The 20,506-nt window shown below is 35.0% G+C and overlaps 1 protein-coding gene across 1 annotated transcript in view; it reads right to left on the bottom strand.

Moving 5' to 3' along the window:
- Positions 1 to 10,462: 10,462 nt before the first annotated feature.
- The window catches only part of heatr6 (HEAT repeat containing 6), a 50,267-nt gene continuing 40,223 nt past the window's right edge, over positions 10,463 to 20,506 (bottom strand). Inside the window, 3 exon segments of the mRNA NM_001114313.1 lie at positions 10,463 to 10,825; positions 15,828 to 16,128; positions 18,318 to 18,522. Coding sequence (NP_001107785.1) covers positions 10,516 to 10,825; positions 15,828 to 16,128; positions 18,318 to 18,522 — 816 coding nt within the window. The 3' untranslated portion in view covers positions 10,463 to 10,515.

Raw genomic sequence — 20,506 nt, 5'->3', positions numbered from 1 at the left:
TGGGTATTGCTTAACTAACAGCCTGCAAATCTTTCAACCAACACAAACATCACATTATCTAGCTGCCCACGCAATTTATGGATGTAAGCAGTTTGACGTAAAAGTGTAGTATTTTTAATGTATTTTTTAGCAGGTTTTATGGCAAGACTCTGCAGGTGAATATTGTAACAAATAAGTTTTCAAGAATTTGTGATTAATGTAAATTATTTTTTTTAATTGCATTGTAGGACCTTGAACTCGCTACCTTTAATGTTTTTTAAATGTATCATTTTTTTTCCATATACCTTATTGGCCCAGACGGAATCTGCACGCGCAGAATTTCGCAGATTTTCCGCAGAATTTCGCAGATTTTCCGCAAATTTCTGCAGATTTTCCGCAAATTTCTGCAGATTTTTAGCCTATCATAAGTTCTGTTTATTTACTTGAGTAAACGTGTGTAAATCTATATTTATTCAGTTTTTAAATTAGTTTCAGTAGTATTATTGAATAATATGGAAATGCTCATCTGATTTTGGCAAAATGCAGTTTGTACAGTTCTATTTTCTTTTCGTAGAGATTTTATATGAGGCTTTCTTTGTTTACCAAATGAAGTGAATCTAATGGGATTTGCATTTTAAACATTAAAAACAAGTTAAGAATATATTATTTTTTATTTCACATATTAAGGTTTTAGTTATGATACAAAATAATTCCACAGACATCCGCAGATTTTTTTTATTTTTTTATATATATATATATATATATATATATATATATATATATATATATATATATATATATATATATATATATATATATATATATATAATTATTTTTTAGGGGTTTTCACCTTTATTGATAGGACAGTGAAGATGTAGAGACAGGAAAGTGTGGGGAGCAGATATAGGGGAAGGATCAGCAAAGGACCTCGAGACGGGAATCGAACTCGGGTCACTGCGAGCACCTTGGTGCTATGTGTCGATGCACTAACCAATAAGCTATTGGCGCAGACAGAAATCAGCAGATTTTAACCAATAAAATAGCAAAAAAAGTCCGCAGATTCCATCTGGTCCTACTTATTACTCAGTAAACAAGACATAAATTCAAAGGAGTGGCCTAGCCAGAGCCCAGACCTGAATCTTATTGAGCATCTCTGAAAATGTCTGTACACTCATGTTTCACACCCAACCTGATGGATTTTTAGAGTTTTGAGAAAGAAAATTGATGTGCCAAACTAGAATCACTCTCAAAAAGCTGTAATTGGTGCCAAAAATGCGTCAACAATGTATTGAGCAAAGGCTTATGTACATGTGATTTTTAATTCATTTGCAAACAAACTTCTTACAAATTGTCATTAAGCTGTATTTTTGAGAAAAATAAAATCGAGGAAAATAATGAATAAACCTGTAAAAAATATCTCTGTTAACAAGTTGCAGATTGGATATTTTGGATGTTTTCTTTCTATCCATTTGACTAAAATATTTATGGAAAGCTGACAGATACAAGAAAAAGAATACTGTCATCAGTAACAATGTTTCAGTTCCACCTAATTATTTTACGCATCTTGTAATATGAAGTCAAGTCAAGTTGGCTTTTATTGTCATTTTAACAATATACAGTGCGATACACAAACAATGTTCCTCCAGGACCAATGTGCTACATTAAACAACTTAAACTAACAACATAACACAGGACTGCACACTACTCAAAAAATGTAGAAGAATGAAATATATTACGATAAACTAAAATAAATAAAAATAACAAGAGCGCAAAGTGCAGTTTGTGCAACATTTAGTGTAAATAAAAAGGACAGACAAAAAACTATTCATACTACTATTCACAACTAAACAGTAACAGTATCACATAATAAAAACTTAATGGACACAGCAAGAAGCACATGCATTTTTAAAACGCACATTTGAGTAAACTTTTTATCTGATAAGAAATGATGGTAACACTTTATAATAACTACCCACTATGAATCATTTATTACGCATTTAGTGAATTCATTATTTGTAAAGCAGCAACTGTACATTAATAAACGTAATAACTGCAGTTGATAATGCTCTATTCTTGACTTATGAACACATTTATAATGATTGTGTTTACATAATTTGTGACTGATTTATCATCATTACTAAATTAGGTATTGCATTATTTACAAGCCATTTGTATTTAAGAGTTGTCGATGGCTTTTGAGATCATCCAGAATGAGTGAGTAAATGATTAAAAAACTAGTCAAATCAACATTTATATATCTTTGTATTCACACGTATACCAATGGTTACTACGTTAATAAATGCTTCATTAACACAAAAAAAACAAGCAGTTTTGTGACCTAATCTAAAGTGAGGGCTATTTCATTTCTTGTCGGCTTAGTCCCTTTATTAATCCGGGGTCGCCACAGCAGATTGAACCGCCTACTTATCCAGCAAGTTTTTACGCAGTGGATGCCCTTCCAGCCGCAACCCATCTCTGGCAAACATCCACACACACCCATTCACACACACACACTCATACACTACGGAAAATTTAGCCTACCCAATTCACCTGTACCCCATGTCTTTTGACTGTGAAGGAAACCGTAGCACCCGGAGGAAACCCACGCAAATACAGGGAGAACATGCAAACTCCACACAGAAACGGCAACTGAGCCGAGGCTCGAACCAGCAAACCAGCGACCTTCTTGCTGTGAGGCGAACGCCACAGCGCCGCCTTGTGAAGGCTATTTGTTTCATAAATCCCTCAGATGACAATTAAAGGCCCGAAATAAAATTAAAAATACATCTTTGCAATCCTATCTAAAAAATAATAATAAATTACTGTAAAAATTGGATAAAACAACAAGATAATTAATTTATCACTATATTAAGATACAACATTTTAAAGTTATTTAGCCATGTTTAAGCTGTACATTAATTGTATTTTAGATAAGATCTATTTTTCATGTGATGCATTTTCAATTGTAAATCTTGATAAAAAATGGAAATGAATAAATTCGTTTATTTTCTTTTTTACCGGCTTAGAATATCACTGAACCTTTAATTGTCAAGTATGAGGGATTTATAAAGCATGAATAGCCCTCACTATAGATTGGGTCACAAAACTAAATGAAGTTGAGTTAATAAAGCATTTATTAACGTACAAAAATAACTATTGGTATGTTCCTGAATAATTCATTCATTCATTTTCTTGTCGGCTTAGTCCCTTTATTAATCCAGGGTCGCCACAGCGGAATGAACCGCCAAATTATCCAGCAAGTTTTTACGTAGCGGATGCCCTTCCAGCCGCAACCCATCTCTGGGAAACATCCACACACACATTCACTCGCTATGGACAATTCAGCCTACCCAAATCACCTGTACCGCATATTTTTGGACTGTGAGGGAAACCTGAGCACCCAGAGGAAACCCACACGAAGGCAGGGAGAACATGCAAACTCCACACAGAAACGCCAACTGAGCCGAGGTTTGAACCAGCGACCTTCTTGCTGTGAGGCGAAAGCACTACCTACTGCGCCACTGCCTCGCCCTGTGCCTGAATAATAAAAATTATAAATGTTAATTTGAATAACTTATGAATCATTATGTTGTATTTTGACACTCCTGTTATTCAGCAATGTTTAATATTTACAGTAATTTTACTTTTTCGAAAAGATTGCAATGATTTTTGTTCATTTGATACAGAACCTTTAATTGTCATTTATAAGGCATTTATAGCATAAATAGACCTCACTTTAGATTAGGTCACAAAACTGCATGAAGTTGTGTTAATAAAGCATTTGTTAACATATATAGTAACCATTAATATACGCCTGAATAATAAGATTAATAAACGTTGATTTTAATAGTTTATTAATCATTTACTAACTAATTCTGAATGATGTTAAAAAACCTCAACTACTCTTAAATACAACTGGTTTGTAAATAATGCGATAATTAATTTAGTAATGAAAAATAAATAATTAACAAAGTATGAAAACACAATTATTAAGCACATTATACACACGCTTTTAAGTCAAGAATAGAGTATTTGCAACTGCAGCTATAAAATGCTTACTAACATTTATTAACCTTAATGCTTAACAGATAAGGAATTCACTATATGGTTCATAGTGTGTAGTTGTTATAAAGTGTTACCGAAATGATCTACTATAACTGATGGAAACACATTTACTCTGACTCATCGAATAAAAAACTAAATTTGGAAACTACAATTTCAGACGGAAACAAACAAATTGTGCTTAATTCACAAATGTTTTATGCAATATTCCAATTTTGTTCATAAATCTAATTTGCAACTTTCACTTGTTCAAAAACTTTTCTTTATTCTGCTGAACACAAAAGAAGACCTTCTGAAGAAAGCTTGAAACCAGTAACCAATGACTTTCATAGTTTTCCCATTATCTACCTGCTGCCTAATCTCTTCTTTTGGTGTTCAACAGAATAAAGAAAATCATAGACATTCGAAACCATTTAAGGGTGAGCAAACAGTCAATTTAAATTTTTGAGGGAACTATCCCTTTAAACCAGTAATGCCCAAATAGGAAACACGGGTCAAAGTTGGCTCATGGTAACCTTGGATCCCATCAAAAAAGAGCGGAAGAATGATAGGCATGATTTCAAGATTGTCAATTTAAATTGAACGAACCCCTTTGTTTTATTTGTTATTAAAATCTAACTGAAATTAAATGTTAAATTAAATTCAAATCAGATTTTATTTAAATATAAATACTGTTATTCAACAATGCGGATTCTGCTTGATTCAGCCCGAGTTCTACTGTATTACTAATGTGATTATGTTTTTACTGCAATAAGTTATCATTTAAAAGTCATGCTGCATTAGTTAATACAATTTAAAGTGATGTTTTTTGTTTATTTTGTTAAATATTAGGAAATTACCTATAGCAACTTTAACGTACAATAGTTTATGATATTTCCTTTTGGCCCACAGCTCTCAATGATATTTGTTTTTTGGTCCTTCACACAAAAGTTTGGGCACCCCTGCTTTAAACTGTAGCACATTCCAGAGCGCAAATAAATGACTTGATCAATTCGCAACATTGATTTCACATTTCTTTTGAACACGACGCGCTCGTTGCTCCTTAAAAAGGGTTTATTGCGCTGTATGGGGTCTCAATAGCTCCTGCCGGGACCCCCAGTGTGTGGAGGGTGTTGAGGTTGAGCGCTCTGGATCAGTGGTGTCTGAATCAGCAGTCCCTCCTCCTGATGGTCCGGTTAGAGATGAGTGGACTCTTGCCCTGCTGAACCTCACGCTTGCCTGATCTGCTCTTCACAGGAATCACACGTCTCGTCCTCGTCTTCATCCTCCTGCTGCTTTTCTCTCTCATGCTTCAGCGACCCCGAGGCCCCAGAGGGCCAAAGTCAATCAGTGCATCACGTCTAACTAAAACACTGATTTCACTACAGATTTTTTTTTGGTGCGCTTGTGTTGTTTTAGACAGTTTTTTGTAATTTTTTTGTATATTCAGAGCTAATTTATATATATATATATATATATATATATATATATATATATATATATATATATATATATATATATATATACATATATATACATATATATATATATACATATATATACATATATATATATATATGTATATATATGTATGTATATATATATATATATATATATATATATATATATATATATACATATATATACATATATATACATATATATATATATATATATATATATATATATATATATATATATATACATATATATATATATATATATATATATATATATATATATACATATATATACATATATATACATATATATATATATATACATATATATATATACATATACATATATATATACACACACATTTATATATATATATATATATACACACACACACACACACACATATATATATATATATATACACACACACATATATACACACACACACATATATATATACATATATATATATATATATATATATATATATATATATATATATATATATATATATATATATATATATATATACTTATGCTATACTATATATTTATGTATTTTAATATAGTTACAGTCAAAATGATTAGCCCTCCTGTGTGTTTTTTTCTTTCAACTATTTCCCATTTATTTTTAACGTTTTCTTTATTGTATTTTTTACATCAGTAAAAATGATAACTTTTATCTATGTATATCTTTTTTTTCATTTAAACAAGAAGTTATAACATCATTCATTCATTTTCTTTTCAGCTTAGTCCCTTTATTAATCTGGGGGTCGCCACAGCGGAATGAACCGCCAACTTATCCAGCATATGTTTTTACGCAGCGGATGCCCTTCCAGCTGCAACCCATCTCTAGGAAACATCCATACATACTCATTCACTACAGACAATTTAGCCTACCCAATAAACGAATGCATGCAAACTCCACACAGAAACGCCAACTGACCCAGCCAAGGCTCGAACCAGCAACCTTCTGGCTGTGAGGCAACAGCATTATCTACTGCACCACTGTGTCACCCTATTATATTTAAGTTAACAGAGTATTTTACTCCTATTAGTTGAAATAGACTGTTAGTAGACTGAAGTAGACAAATTTAGCAGTAATAACCCCAGTCAAACATACAGTAATAAATGTAATACTGGAAATGTTCTTTAAATTTAGAATGACATGTTTTCAATGTGTATATTTTTTAAAAATGCCATTTATTGCTGCGATTCAAAGCGGAGCATCGTTCTTCCAATATGTTGGGTTCCTAACTTATTAGTTTTTACAAAATTAAGTGAATTGAACAGAAAATAATTAAGCTGTCCCAATTGTGTTATTCAAGCTCATTTTATTTAAGTTTTAATCTTTGTAGCTCCTTTGTTGACCCAGTTGTTTTTATGGCTGTTATTATTTTTTCTACAATAGTTTATTGATTATTTATTAATATTAATATTATTACTACTACTACTGATGTTAGTATTATTTGTTTACAAACTCTACTGTATAGATATAAACTGTATAGATATACAAATATTAATTATTTGCATACAAACCTTTTCTTTTTTACATGTTTTAGTGGTCTGGGGATTAGAGCTGAGCAACACATGTTTGTCCTGATGTTTTTCTCTGTTTTTTTATTTTTTTATTTTATTTTTTCCTTCGGCTTAGTCTCTATTTTTGAGGTTGCCACAGCGGAATGAACCACCAACTAATCCAGCATATGTTAGACAAACATTAGACAAACAGTACACTGGATGACAGTATTTGACAGAAAACTATTTGAGAATCCAGTCATGACTATGTAAACCCAAAATGCTTAGCAACTGACAAATATGCTAACTAAATAACTGTGTTTGTGTGATTTTATTATAACAAAGAGAGTTTTCTAGTCACTGGGGAATAATTTCTCTTTTAACTAAAATAATTCCAATGCTGTCATTTTTTAAATATACCATACAGACAAATGCTAAAACATTGCAATAATCATCATTCAATATAAATGTAGGTCTTTATGTAAAAATGTAATATAAAAAAAACAGGTGATCTGAATTATATTTTAAATGACTCAAACAAACTGTCTTGCAGAAAAACTATGATCTTTTAAGGGACAGTTCACTCATAAGTCACAATTGAGAACACTGTTTATTTACTGTTTTTTTCTTCTGTTGAACACAAAAGAAGATATTTTGAAGAATGACTTCAATAGCAGGAAACCAGCAACAAGCATTATACAAAATATCATCTTTTGTGTTCAACTGAAGAAAAAAAAACTCTTAAAGGTTTAAAATCACACGAGGGAGAGTAAGTGGTGAGGTCATTTTCATTTTTGCAAGAACTCTCCCTTTAAATAGTCTATTAATCTGTCATTAAATGATTCATTCATTCATTTTCTTGTCGGCTTAGTCCCTTTATTAATCCGGGGTCGCCACAGCGGAATGAACCGCCAACTTATCCAGCAAGTTTTTACGCAGCAGATGCCCTTCCAGCCACAACCCATCTCTGGGAAGCATCCACACACACATTCACACACACACTCATACACTACAAACAATTTAGCCTACCCAAGTCACCTGTACCACATGTCTTTGAACTATAGGGGAAACCGGAGCACCCGGAGGAAACCCACGCGAAGACAGGGAGAACATGCAAACTCCACACAGAAACAGCAACTGAGCCGAGGTTCGAACCAGCGACCTTCATGCTGTGAGGCGACAGCACTACGTACTGCGTCACTGCCTCGGCCTTAAATGATTCTTGTCCTAAATAAGCCTGACAAGACAATCTGGTACAAACTAATGTTACACTAATGAGACTATAGTGAATAATTTATGGTAAAACGCATGATTATATTTACAATCTTCAAAAGTGCCAATCTGTATAAAGTGTATAAATGTTTACACTGTGTTAAGTGTATAAATATAGAGATGTAGCGCTAACCTAATGATTAAGCTAATGACTGTTAATACAAGTTACTGATTCAGCCTCGTGAACCAATGACCTACAAATGAAAGTTACTGTAAGGAACTTCCTAATTATATGAGTCTAATTGAAAACCATAAGACAAGACTGCCTCGGGGATGGTAATTACTGACTGTGAATTACTCTGGGAGTAAATAGTGAAGGCGTGATTTACTTTTAGAAGGTTTGAAAAAGCGATTCCAGCTGCTACGCTACAAAAATGATCACAAGTAGAAAGATGAGATATTAGGAATGTACTTCTGTTTCTCTATGTTCTTATGTGAATAACTAAAATATTAGTTTACAGCAATATAGTTCATACAATTATTTTTATTTTGTTCTTTTTCCTTTTACTGCATCCCCAAAAAAAACTTTTTAATAATCAAGGCAGCCAGGTTGACGGTCACCATTAAAATCTGTTGTTTTAGATTCTGAACAATTTTTAGAGCTTTTTAAAGTACAACATAAAATGCTTGTATAAATGTATGTTCGTTGCCAAAAGTGAATTTAATAACTTTTTTAATACCAAAATTTTAATTATGTATAATATATTTGAAATATTCATTCATTCATTTTCTTTTCAGCTTAGTCCCTTTATTAATACGGGGTCGCCACAGCGGAATGAACCGCCAACTTATGCAACACGTTTTACGCAGCGGATGCCCTTCCAGCTGCAAGCCATCTCTGGGAAACATCCATACACACTCATACACACTCATACACTACGGACAATTTAGCCTACCCAATTCACCTGTACTGCATGTCTTTGGACTGTGGGGGAAACCGGAGGAAATCCACGCGAACACAGGGAGAACATGCAAACTCCAAAAAGAAACGCCAACTGACCCAGCCGAGGTTTGAACTAGCGACTTTCTTGCTATGAGGCGACAGCACTACCTACTGCGCCACCGCGTCGCCGATAATTGAAATATGTATAATACATTTGTATGTAAATTTTTAATTATGTAGTCTCTCCCCATTTTTGTCTTATTTTATTTTTTCATTTAACTCTTGTTAAAGAATATGAAGCACGTTTGTAGTAAAATGAAACTATACATGCTGGGTCGGGCGACGCAGTGGCGCAGCGGGTAGCACGTTCGCCTCACAGCAAGAAGGTCGCTGGTTCGAGCCTCGGCTCAGTTGGCATTTCTGTGTGGAGTTTGCATGTTCTCCCTGCGTTTGCGCGGATTTCGGGTGCTCCGGTTTCCCCCGCAGTCCAAAGACATGCGGTACAGGTGAATTGGGTAGGCTAAATTGTCCGTAGTGTGTGTGTGTGAATGAGTGTATGTGAATGTTTCCCAGAGATGGGTTGCAGCTGGAAGGGCATCCGCTGCGTAAAAACTTGCTGGATAAGTTGGCAGTTCATTCCGCTGTGGCGACCAGACAAGAAAATGAATGAATGAATGAACATGCTGGGTCTTGTTAATAAAGCAAACAAATAAAATGAATTGAAGTACTAAAACAAAATCACCTCAGGAATCCAGGTTTTAGCATCTTACTTTGAAAAACGCTGGGAGAAAATAATGTGTTTTATTCCACTGCGCTGACCGCAATCGCTAAATTTACTGTTTGATTCGACAGATTACACAAGCTGGATTCACTGGTCAGACACAGAGCACATGGAGGACATCTGCTGGTTACAGGGGGGTAATGCAAAAAAAGCATCAACTAAAAATAATCAGAAGGTTATAGTTTACTACTTTGGACACAAATATAGTTATAGTTAAATTGAAGTTCATAGTTATCATCCTTGATGTGAACGGCCCTTCAGAGTAATGAAAATGCAAACAAAAAAACACTAAAATTAAGCATTTTTTATTCTGTGCACACATCCAAATTAAAGTTCATATTTCATTTCCTTAAATTAAAAATGTAAAATTAAAGAAACAAAAAAAAATGAAACAGAGTATAATTAAAAAAAAAACATTTTAATGTTTATGTTTATTTAAGTTTTATTTGAGTCAAATGACTCATAAGAAATTTGTGTTGAGATATAACTCAAAATGCAATACACATATTTAATAATATACATTTTGAATAAAATCTAAAAAAAGGCAGTGGTGCCATCTTTATTAATGCACTCTTTGATTTTCATGATTTGCCGAGCACAAGAGAGGACTCTTTACTCTCCGCTTCCTTCATCCCCTCAAAGTTCCTCACCACATCCTGAAGGAAACTCAGCACAGACTCCAGATCCTCGTTGCTGTCCATTACAGGCTCTCCCAGCAGCCCCTTCAGTCTGGTCAGTGTGTCTGTGAGCAGCGTCCAGCCATCTTCAGGTGTGCTGTGATCCAGAGCCTCTTCTCCATCTGCTCCAGCAGACGGAACTAAACCCTCGTCCCTGAGGTGGCTGATCAGGAGAGCCTGCAGCGCCGGCCTGGACTGCCCACTTACTGAAGACCTGATGGACAGTGAATTCACTTATGAAAATCATTATTCATATTTTATTTTTAAAAAATTATAATAATAAAAATAAAAAAACAGCCTTTGTCCACTTTAGGAACACTGTCAAAATATTATTACACTGTACAACATGCTGGACTCATGCTTGTCCCAACACAAATGGATTATGTTAACTTAATAGTATTTTTCTAATTAGAGTGCATTGAACATAAAACTATAAAGTTGTCACTAAAAAAACTTATAGATTTTTTGTTGTTTCACCTCATTTTAAATAAGTAGTTTTAACAAGCAGCGTGAGTGTTTTTTTTTTTTTTGAGTGTAGACAATAGACATTGGTTTGAGTAAAATGCTAACATTTGTCTAGGATTCGGATTTATACCTTCCAATCCATCTCAGCAAGAATCAACATGTATCCTTTTCTCATCATCTTGTTTCTCATTATTTGTATTAAATATTTTAGACTTGATGGCATTTAAAACGTGACGTTAGCTAGGCCACTAACCACAATATTCCAGAAAGCACCCTCACTCTAGCATAGGAAAAATAAGCAGAACGGCCTAGAAACTCATTGAAGCTGGTTTCTGCCGATGAAACTGCAAACTATCTTTAGTAAACTAGATTTGTTTATTTAAATCTCTGACTCCGGCACTCTTCATCTACCAGACTGGCCATTCTTTGGGTCAAACTGATGACATTGCTTTAGAATTTCTTGATTTTGGATATTTAGAGCTTTTCTTCAGAAAATGACATTCATTACAAACGCTGGAAAAAAAAGACAAAATAAAAAATGTTTTCATCTGTTGTGATTGACTTTTAAGCTGATGCTGATTTCTTACCTCTCATGAATTTAGAAACATTGGTATTTCATCATCTAAAAAGTTATAGAAACATTATTTCATGCAAAAAAAAAATACAGACTTTAAATAACAACATTTTTTTAATTTTGCATTTGGAACAAAAGTTATCAGTAGTTCACAGAATAATATATATATATATATATATATATATATATATATATATATATATATATTATTTTTTTTTTTTTTTATTTATATAATAATTTTACATACTGTTGAAGACAAAATTATTAGCAACACCGTGAAACAGCAATTTGGTTTTCAAATGTTTTCCAAGTGTTGTTTGTAGTTAATAGTTTTGATGATAATTTTCTATTAACTAATTTCTTTTGTCTTCGCCATGACAGTATCTAATATTTTTCTAGATATTTTTTCAAGACACTATTCAATCCAGTATCTAACGAATTAAATACTGAGCAAGTTAAGCTAATTGGACAAGGGAAATATTTGATCAACATTATAATCCTTTTTATATATATATTATCTTCAGAATATGGCAATTTTTATAGCAAAATCCTAGCAAGAAGGCGAAGCAGTGGCACAGTAGATAGTGCTGTTGCCTCACAGCAAGGTCGCTAGTTCGATCCTCGGCTCGGTTGGCGTTTCTGTGCAGAGTTTGCATTTTCTCCCTGCATGCGTGTGGGTTTCCTCCGGGTGCTCCGGTTTCCCCCACAGTCCATAGACATGCGGTACAGGTGAATTGGGTAGGCTAAATTGTTCGTAGTGTATGAGTGTGTGTGAATGTGTGTTTGTGGATGTTTCCCAGAGATGGGTTGCGGCTGGAAGGGCATCCGCTGTGTAAAAACTTGCTGGTTAAGTTGGCCGTTCATTCCGCTGTGGCGACCCCGGATTAATAAAGGGACTAAGCCGACAAGAAAATGAATGAATGAATCCTAGCAAGATTTATTTTGTATGTTTTTATTTCAGGCAAACTAAAAGAAACAAGAATTTCTCTGGAAGAAATATATAATAAATGTCCTTGCTCTGAAAAAAAAAACCTTTGGAAATATTAAAACAATAAATATAAATTCCACAGGAGTGCTTCCAATTTTGCCTTCAACTGTACATATATAAAGAATATGAAGAGCTTGTGCATTTTAAAGCCACAAAAGCAAAAAAAGAGAAGAGCCTACATTATTATCAATTCACATACAAATATATTATACAAATATCAAATGTATTGTACATAATTTAAATCCTGTTCTTAACAAAGGTTATTTAATGCACTTTTAGTACAGAAAATACATCTACACAAACATTATATGTTGTACTTCAATCTGCTAGTTTTCATCATTCCACCATCTTTGAAAATTTAACATTAAGCCGAGCTTCTCCATAAGGTGTACCTGTGGCTTTAAATTGCACAAGCTCTTATTTTTCTTCCAGAGAAACTCTTGTTTCTTTTAGTTTGCCTGAAATAAAAACACACAAAATACATCTTGCAAAATAAATATCACTTTCACAGGAGTGCTTCCAATTTTGCCTTCAACTGTACACATATAGAATAGATTTATTTATATTTCAATCTAAAATATTTTTAAAGTATATACACGTGTGTTTGTGCATTTATATATACACATAATAAATATACACAATACACACACATATCATCACGTTAGAATTATAAGGTTCTATCTGACATTTTTTTCAAAATTGAGTTATTGACATTCGTGTTAAATGACAACTTATTTACAACATTGGATGTTTTTTTTGTAAGTTGTTTACATCGAGTTTTTATAAAAAAAAAACAAAAACAAATGTTACACACATTCTGTTTGCTATGGAATGCAAAAACGTTGAAGCTCAATATCTCAAAATCATTCAGAACACAGATAGAACCTTATAACTCCAAGGTGACGATGTATAATATGTAAAAACAAGCTTTAATTTTGTATGAGATTATTCACAGATAATTGTTAAAAAGAAAGTTTTTTTGGTGTTATTTTGGCCGGAATAAAAGTAGTTTTTTTTTAAGCATTTTAAGTTTTTTAAGCCCCCTTAAGCAATTTTTTCCCATTTTTAACCATTATACAAACCATTAATCAATGACTTGCCTAATGACTCTAACTTGCCTAATGTACCTAATTTATCTAGTTAAGCCTTTAATGTCACTTTTTGTAAGTTGTTTACATTAAGACTTTTTATTAAAAAAACTAAACAAATGTTACACACATTCTGTTTGCTATGGAATGCAAAAACGTTGAAGCTCAATATCTCAAAATCATTCAGAACACAGATAGAACCTTATAACTCCAAGGTGACGATGTATAATATGTAAATACAAGCTTTTATTTTGTATGAGATTATTCACAATCACAAATGTTAAAAAGAACCACTATTAAGTTCTAGGTAACACTTTATTTTGATGGTCCAGTTGAGTATTAGTAGACTATCTGCTTAATATCTGTTGATACTGCTCCTTCAACAGACATTTAACTGACTTTAAGAAACTTTGCAAGTACATGTCAACTTACACTAACCCTAAAGCAGGTCGCACACCAGAAGCGTCGCTTGGCGGCACGCCGCGCAGCGCCATATATTTTAGAATTCTAAACATAGGTTTCTATCAGGATACACACACCGGCGCTGCAAGTCGGCGGCACCCGGCGACGGCTCAGGACGCAGTTAATTTTTCAGCCGCGCCACAGAGCGCCATCTGATTAGTTTCATGTCAAATATCATTCGAATGTGCGCGTCTGGTGTGTGATACTTTAAACTGTCATGTACGCGCCGTGTCGCGGCGCTTCTGGTGTGCGACCTGCTTAACCCCAACCTAACAGTCTACTCTTAGGGCCTACTCACACTATGCCATCCGTACCGTGCCCAGGCCCGTTTCCCGGATCGTTTGAGAAGTGTGAGTGTGCTTAATCGGGCTCAAGCACGGTTCACTTGGCCGGCCCTGGCCTTGTTGGAAGAGGTGTGCCTGAGCCCGATTCACTTGGGCTTTGGTGTGGTACGCTTGTGTGTGAGTGCAAAACGCGCCAAAGCCCGAAACTGAAAGCGAGACGTGACTTTTAAGGGGCTGTTTCATATGGATTTATTAATCAATCTTACTGTTCAGTGAACGCAAACTGCCGTAGTTTATTAAAGACGAGAACTCCTCACTGCACGACAACAGAGCGCCTTCAGCAGACCTCCTCATTCCTGCAGCACGAGAGCTTTATGATTGTTTATGAGCGCCAAAAGTGGCGGATCTGTTCGGCGAAATATCTGACTGCGTGTGCCCGCATCCCTAAGGACTGTTTGGCGAAATATTTGACGGCATTTCAAACGACTGAAACGATATAACTAGAGAAATCTCCACTGTGCCGCTGAGTGGCAGCGCTTCTCACTGAACAGCGCAGCAGCGATGACGTAAGCGTGCCAAAGCCCGTTTGTGCTGTGAGCGCGGGCCATCGGGGGAGACGGGAGAGGGGACAAGTGTGCTTTGGCCCAGTTCGAGGCAACTGTACCTAGTGTGAGTACGGCCTTAATATAATGAGAATTAGTTGGCATGTAGATGCAATGTAATTTAAATTAACAAACAGACCACCAAAATAAAGTGTGATCTAGTTCTGTACTGTGGATAAAATACTGCGAGATGATGCCAGTGCATGAAGAGACTTGGTGTCTCTGACTAGCGTCTCAAACATTTTTATATTTTCAAGAAAATGACGAATCATTTCATTAGTTAAGTCCCTCATTTCTCGACTGAGATCAAGAATGTTTTCTTGATTATGTCAAAGTTAGTACGAAATCAAAGTCTGCAATGTTTATTTTGCTTGCACACATTGTTATTCTTTAGGTGAACAATTAATCCGTCCGAGTTAATCCACTGGGAAAAAAGCTTGTTTTGGTAATCTTCAACCAAATTCAGACTGTGCCGGTTCTTCTGTTGATGTCAGTTTGACGCTTTGAACACAATATTTTTAACCACACCCCTTTTTATTGTTGATTTTCTACAAGGGAATTATAGACAAAAGAAAACCCCGTCCATACTCAACAATAAGCTTTCATTGGAAGTACATCAACATACTGAAATAAAAGATTCTGAAAAGCAACCTCTGATTCACTCAGACTTTAAAATGCGGCTTTAAAATAATTGGTGTTATTACAAATGCTGTATAACTAAACTTGAATTTAAACTGAACTGAATATACTGACCCGAGCGCTGGAAGGTCATCAGGCTGGCACAGGGACAGCAGGTGCAGGAGAGCGCGGCACAGCTGTGAGCGTAAGCTGGCACAGTATCGGTATTCCAGGAAGTCCTCGGTTTCCTCGCTGTGTTCCAGAGCCTGAGCTAAGGATCTCCACACCTCTGAGAACTGCTGAGAGTCTCCGTAACACTCTCGTGTCGCGGGAACAGAAAGAGCAGCTGCAGATTTGATGCGCACCTTGAAGTTCTTGCAGGAAGTTACTACACAGGACAGGGCAGAGAAAGCCTCCGTAGACCACACAGCAGAACCTGAGAGTGAAGAAAGACGTATTACAGACACCAACAGCTTCTTTTTGTTTTTTTTTACATAAATAACTCTTACACAAACACACACAAGAACAAACGAATAAAGTCATAATTATTAGCCCTCTTGTGAGTTTTTTTTCTTTTTCAAATATTTCACAATGATGTTTAAAAGAGCAAGGAATTTAACACAGTATTTCCTATAATATTTTTTCTTCGAGTGAAAGTTTTTTTGGTGTTATTTTGGCTGGAATAAAAGCAGTTTTTTTTTAAGCATTTGAAGTTTTTTTAAGCCCCCTCAAGCAATTTTTTCCCATTTTTTAACCATTATACAAACCATTATACAATGACTTGCCTAATTACTCTAACTTGCCTAATGTACCTAATTTATCTAGTTAAGCCTTTAATCTCACTTTAAGCTAAATATTAATATCTTAAAAAATATCTAGTCAAATATTATTTATTGTCATCATGACAAAGATAAAAGAAATTAGTTATTAATTATTATTATCTGTTTAATCCGTTAAACAGAAACCTGTAAAAAATATACAGGTGGTCTAATAATTCTGACTTCAACTGTAAATACACACACACACACAAACATATTAAACAATTAACTGAACTGAACTTTAACAGTGACATTTACACTAAACTGAACTGAAACAGTTTCAATTTACTAGAGCTACACCAGAATTCTACCACTACCCTCCTGACTTGCTGAAATGTTCTACAATTTGAAATGCTATAGCTGTTCCTCTCTTTTCTTCATCTATGTTAAGCTGCTGTATGCAACAAACATTCTGCATGATAAAAAGCACTAAAGAAATAAAGATAAATTAAATTTAAAAATGTAACTCAAAACCCCAAAAAAACTTTGTTGGCAAAATTCTAAACAGCAATAAGACTCTAAACAACACTTCTATTCAGGTTTAGTTTTTATAACTTAACTTGGTGAATGCTAACACAGAAGAGTACAATCAATGCAGATTCATAACATATCCAATATGTTATGTTGCCAAATATTACAATGATAGAAAAAAAATTATAAATAATAAACTGAATTGAATAATAAAATTATTATTATTAGATTTTGGTCCATATTGTCATGTTAGCATCATGCAGCTGCTGCAGATTTGTTGGCTGCACATCCATGATATGAATCTCCTGTTCCACCACATCCAAAAGGTGCTCTAATTGGATTGAGATCTACTGCTATATTTATAAATAAATAAATAAATAAATAAATAAATAAATAAATAAATATATCTTGTATTTTTATACAAGTTTTATTTAATAATATTTAGATATAAATATTTTTTAAAACTCTGAAAACACAGAAAAAAGCTTCAAAAACATTTGAAATAAATGATAAAATTGTATTAATTTATCATCAGCTTAATGACATTTTCCTTTTAACAATAAGGAGAGTATTCATCTTAATAATTCATTTATTCATTTTCCTTCAGCTCAGTCCCTTTATTTATCAGAGGTCGCCACAATATAATGAACCACCGACTTATCCAGCATATGTTTTACGCAGCGGATGCCCTTCAAGCTGCAACCCGATACCCATTTTATTCAATTTCACCTATAGCGCATGTCTTTGGACTGTGGGGAAAAACAAAGCACCCGGAAAAACCCACACCAACACAGGGAGAACATGCAAACTCCACACAGAAATGCTAACTGACCCAGCCGGAACTCAAACCAGTAACCTTCTTGCTGTGAGGCAACAGTGCTAACCACTAGGCCACTGTATCGCCATATCTTAATAATCATTAGAAGACTTTTTTGTTAACAAATAACATTGTCATTGCAGACATTAGAGTGCTTCCTATGACATCATTTCCTCTTTAGTTTTTTTGTTTTCTGCAAGTTGGCTGCAAATAACAAATTGGGTGAACAAGCATTTTTCAGGTATTAATAAGCATTTATAATATAATCATTTTTTTTTTTATATACAAAACACACAACACCATGTTAGATTACTAAAATAAGTCAGAATTCATTTTTGAAATCCCCCAAATTAGAAATCACTTCCTCATTGCTTTGAGGTATTATTCATGTGATCATAACTCAAAAAATATTGGTAAAAAATAGTACTAATGATTCCTGCCCTAAATCAAACACCACTAATCATGCTAAATTTACATTTTTCACTAATCATGGTTAGCACCTTTGGAGCACTCACTCACCCAGAGGCAGGTGCTGGTTTCTGAAGGCATTGCCCAATGCGTAGCAGGCATTCCAGCGCACTTTCATGGTGGCGTCTCCTCTGACTGTGTCTATCAGAGCCCTCATGGCCTCCAGCAGAGGCTGCTCAAACACTGGTTTTCCCAGGTGGCCCGGCTGCAGGAAGTGAAGCAGATTCCCCAGCGCCCGCACAGCATTGCTCTTCACCTGCGGCACAAAAAAAACCCACCATCATCATCACTCACAGCATAAGGACATGTTTTCAAAGGGCTTTTTGTTTCAGCTCTAGATGAAGGTGCATCTGTATTCAAAGTCTTACTGATAAGCAGATTGATTTGAATGTTGTTGCTGATAACGCCAGAGCTGAATCAATGAATATGCATATTTATGTGTTTGTTATTGATTATTACTTTTCAGTGAACAAATAAATTTTTTTATGCGTAAACAAAGTGTTGAATAGTTGTTGTTTTTTTTTTCCCAGAAAGAAATTAAAAGTTCTTGTATATTGTATAATCTTCAAAATCTTTTATAATCTGTGTTTACAGATATTTAAAGGGTCACTAAACACCAAAACACATTTTTTTTGAGCTGTTGACAGTCTTATATGTGTCCCACACTGCTAAAAACACCATTAGGACACCTATATTTCACTAAAAAGTGTAAATTGGTTGTTTTTGCGTTATTTCCAGCAAATTCGTACTTCCGGTTTGAAACAAATTTTTGAAGCTGCGTCACGGTCATGACATAATAGCGTGTATTCCAGCGTGCAGACTGGACGTCTGTGTCAGAGTGTGTCTTATTACGTTTTACAGTGTGATGCATTAATGCATGAGTAAGGCTTGGTTTAAACCAATCAGAGCGCTCTATTGTGCAACAGAGACGCCACGTTGTGTTGGCAAAACAAGCGTGAAATGTTGCTTTTATAGTTTGCTGCAGTTAAGTTTTGTTTTCTTTTTCTCTCTGTGAGTGCTCAGCTGGACTCACGTGTGGATTAACAGTGTACGCGACGCTCGACAACAATAACTTACGTGTCTAAGGAGGATTATTGTTTACCTGAGAGCTGTTCTCATCTGCAAATGCTGAGATCCGGATTCGCTTGTAGTCTTCTCTTAATAAAGACGCGGCTCTAGTTGCTGGTGATTGCCCTGTCTCTATAGATCTGGTAAGTGAGCGACCAGTGCTCTTTGTTTATTCAGTTTGTTCGTATCAAACTAAGTTAACTATTGCACAGAGTGTAAACATGTTAGCACTACAACCAAACTTTAACCTCGTGTAGGATTTTCACCGCATTTTGTGACCGGAATAACACACGCGGCTTTCTGACACTACCTGCTGTGTGCATCTAAGTTTCCGGGAAAAGCTGAGTTTTTTTTTTCTCTCATTCGCCGTGCGGTATCAAACATCGAGCAGTTCCTCGAATCAAATATCTCGTTTGTCGCAAGGGACATGAATGAATTCCCTGAATGAAAGAGCCAAACTGCAGTTAAAGTCCACCATTTAATAATTTGGCAAATAATTCGACTACAGATGTCCATGTAAACACAGTCACTTTGTCCCCTGTGTGTGTGTGTGTGTGTGTGTGTTTTGACTCTGAAAGTCAGCGTGCCCAAACAGACACTCCCACACCATGCCTCTTTTCTTCCTCCGACACTCCCCCCTAAACAAAGCTGGACACGCCCACTTTTCTGACTTTTTCCAAAGTAGAGGTATGAAAACACCCTGCTGAAACGAGGGGGTTTTATGGCCCTTTAAGAAACATGCTAAGAACATACCCGTTTATCTAAAAAACAATGATAAATTCAGTTATTCTCTTTTGAAAATTCATTTTTTATGTTCCTGAATGTCTGTCTTTGCTTTGGTCTCTATAACCAGCCCACTGCAATTTTACCCAATTATATTTCGGAACCTCAAGTTACCTTGGTAGGAAACAGTGAATTTCTTTTCAGTCAAGCTGCCTCAATGTATGTGAGCACGACTAATGCTGTGTTCACACTAGCTATACCTATTACGCTATTTGTGCGTAAATTGCCGCGTTAACATTTGAGGTTACTCGCTTCATTCGCGCGTCAAACCCCGCTTCATTCGCGCATCAAATCCGCTTCATTCACGTGTCAAGATAACTTCAGAACAGACGCGGATTCATTCGTGATGGGCAGGGCTTCTGTCTGCCCGGTGACTGTAGCTTCGTTGC

Source organism: Danio rerio, chromosome 21, assembly GCF_049306965.1.
Source record: "Danio rerio strain Tuebingen ecotype United States chromosome 21, GRCz12tu, whole genome shotgun sequence".
Taxonomy (NCBI): Eukaryota; Metazoa; Chordata; class Actinopteri; order Cypriniformes; family Danionidae; genus Danio; species Danio rerio.
The sequence above is the reverse complement of the archived record's forward strand: the minus strand, read 5'-3'. Positions and strand labels throughout refer to the sequence as shown.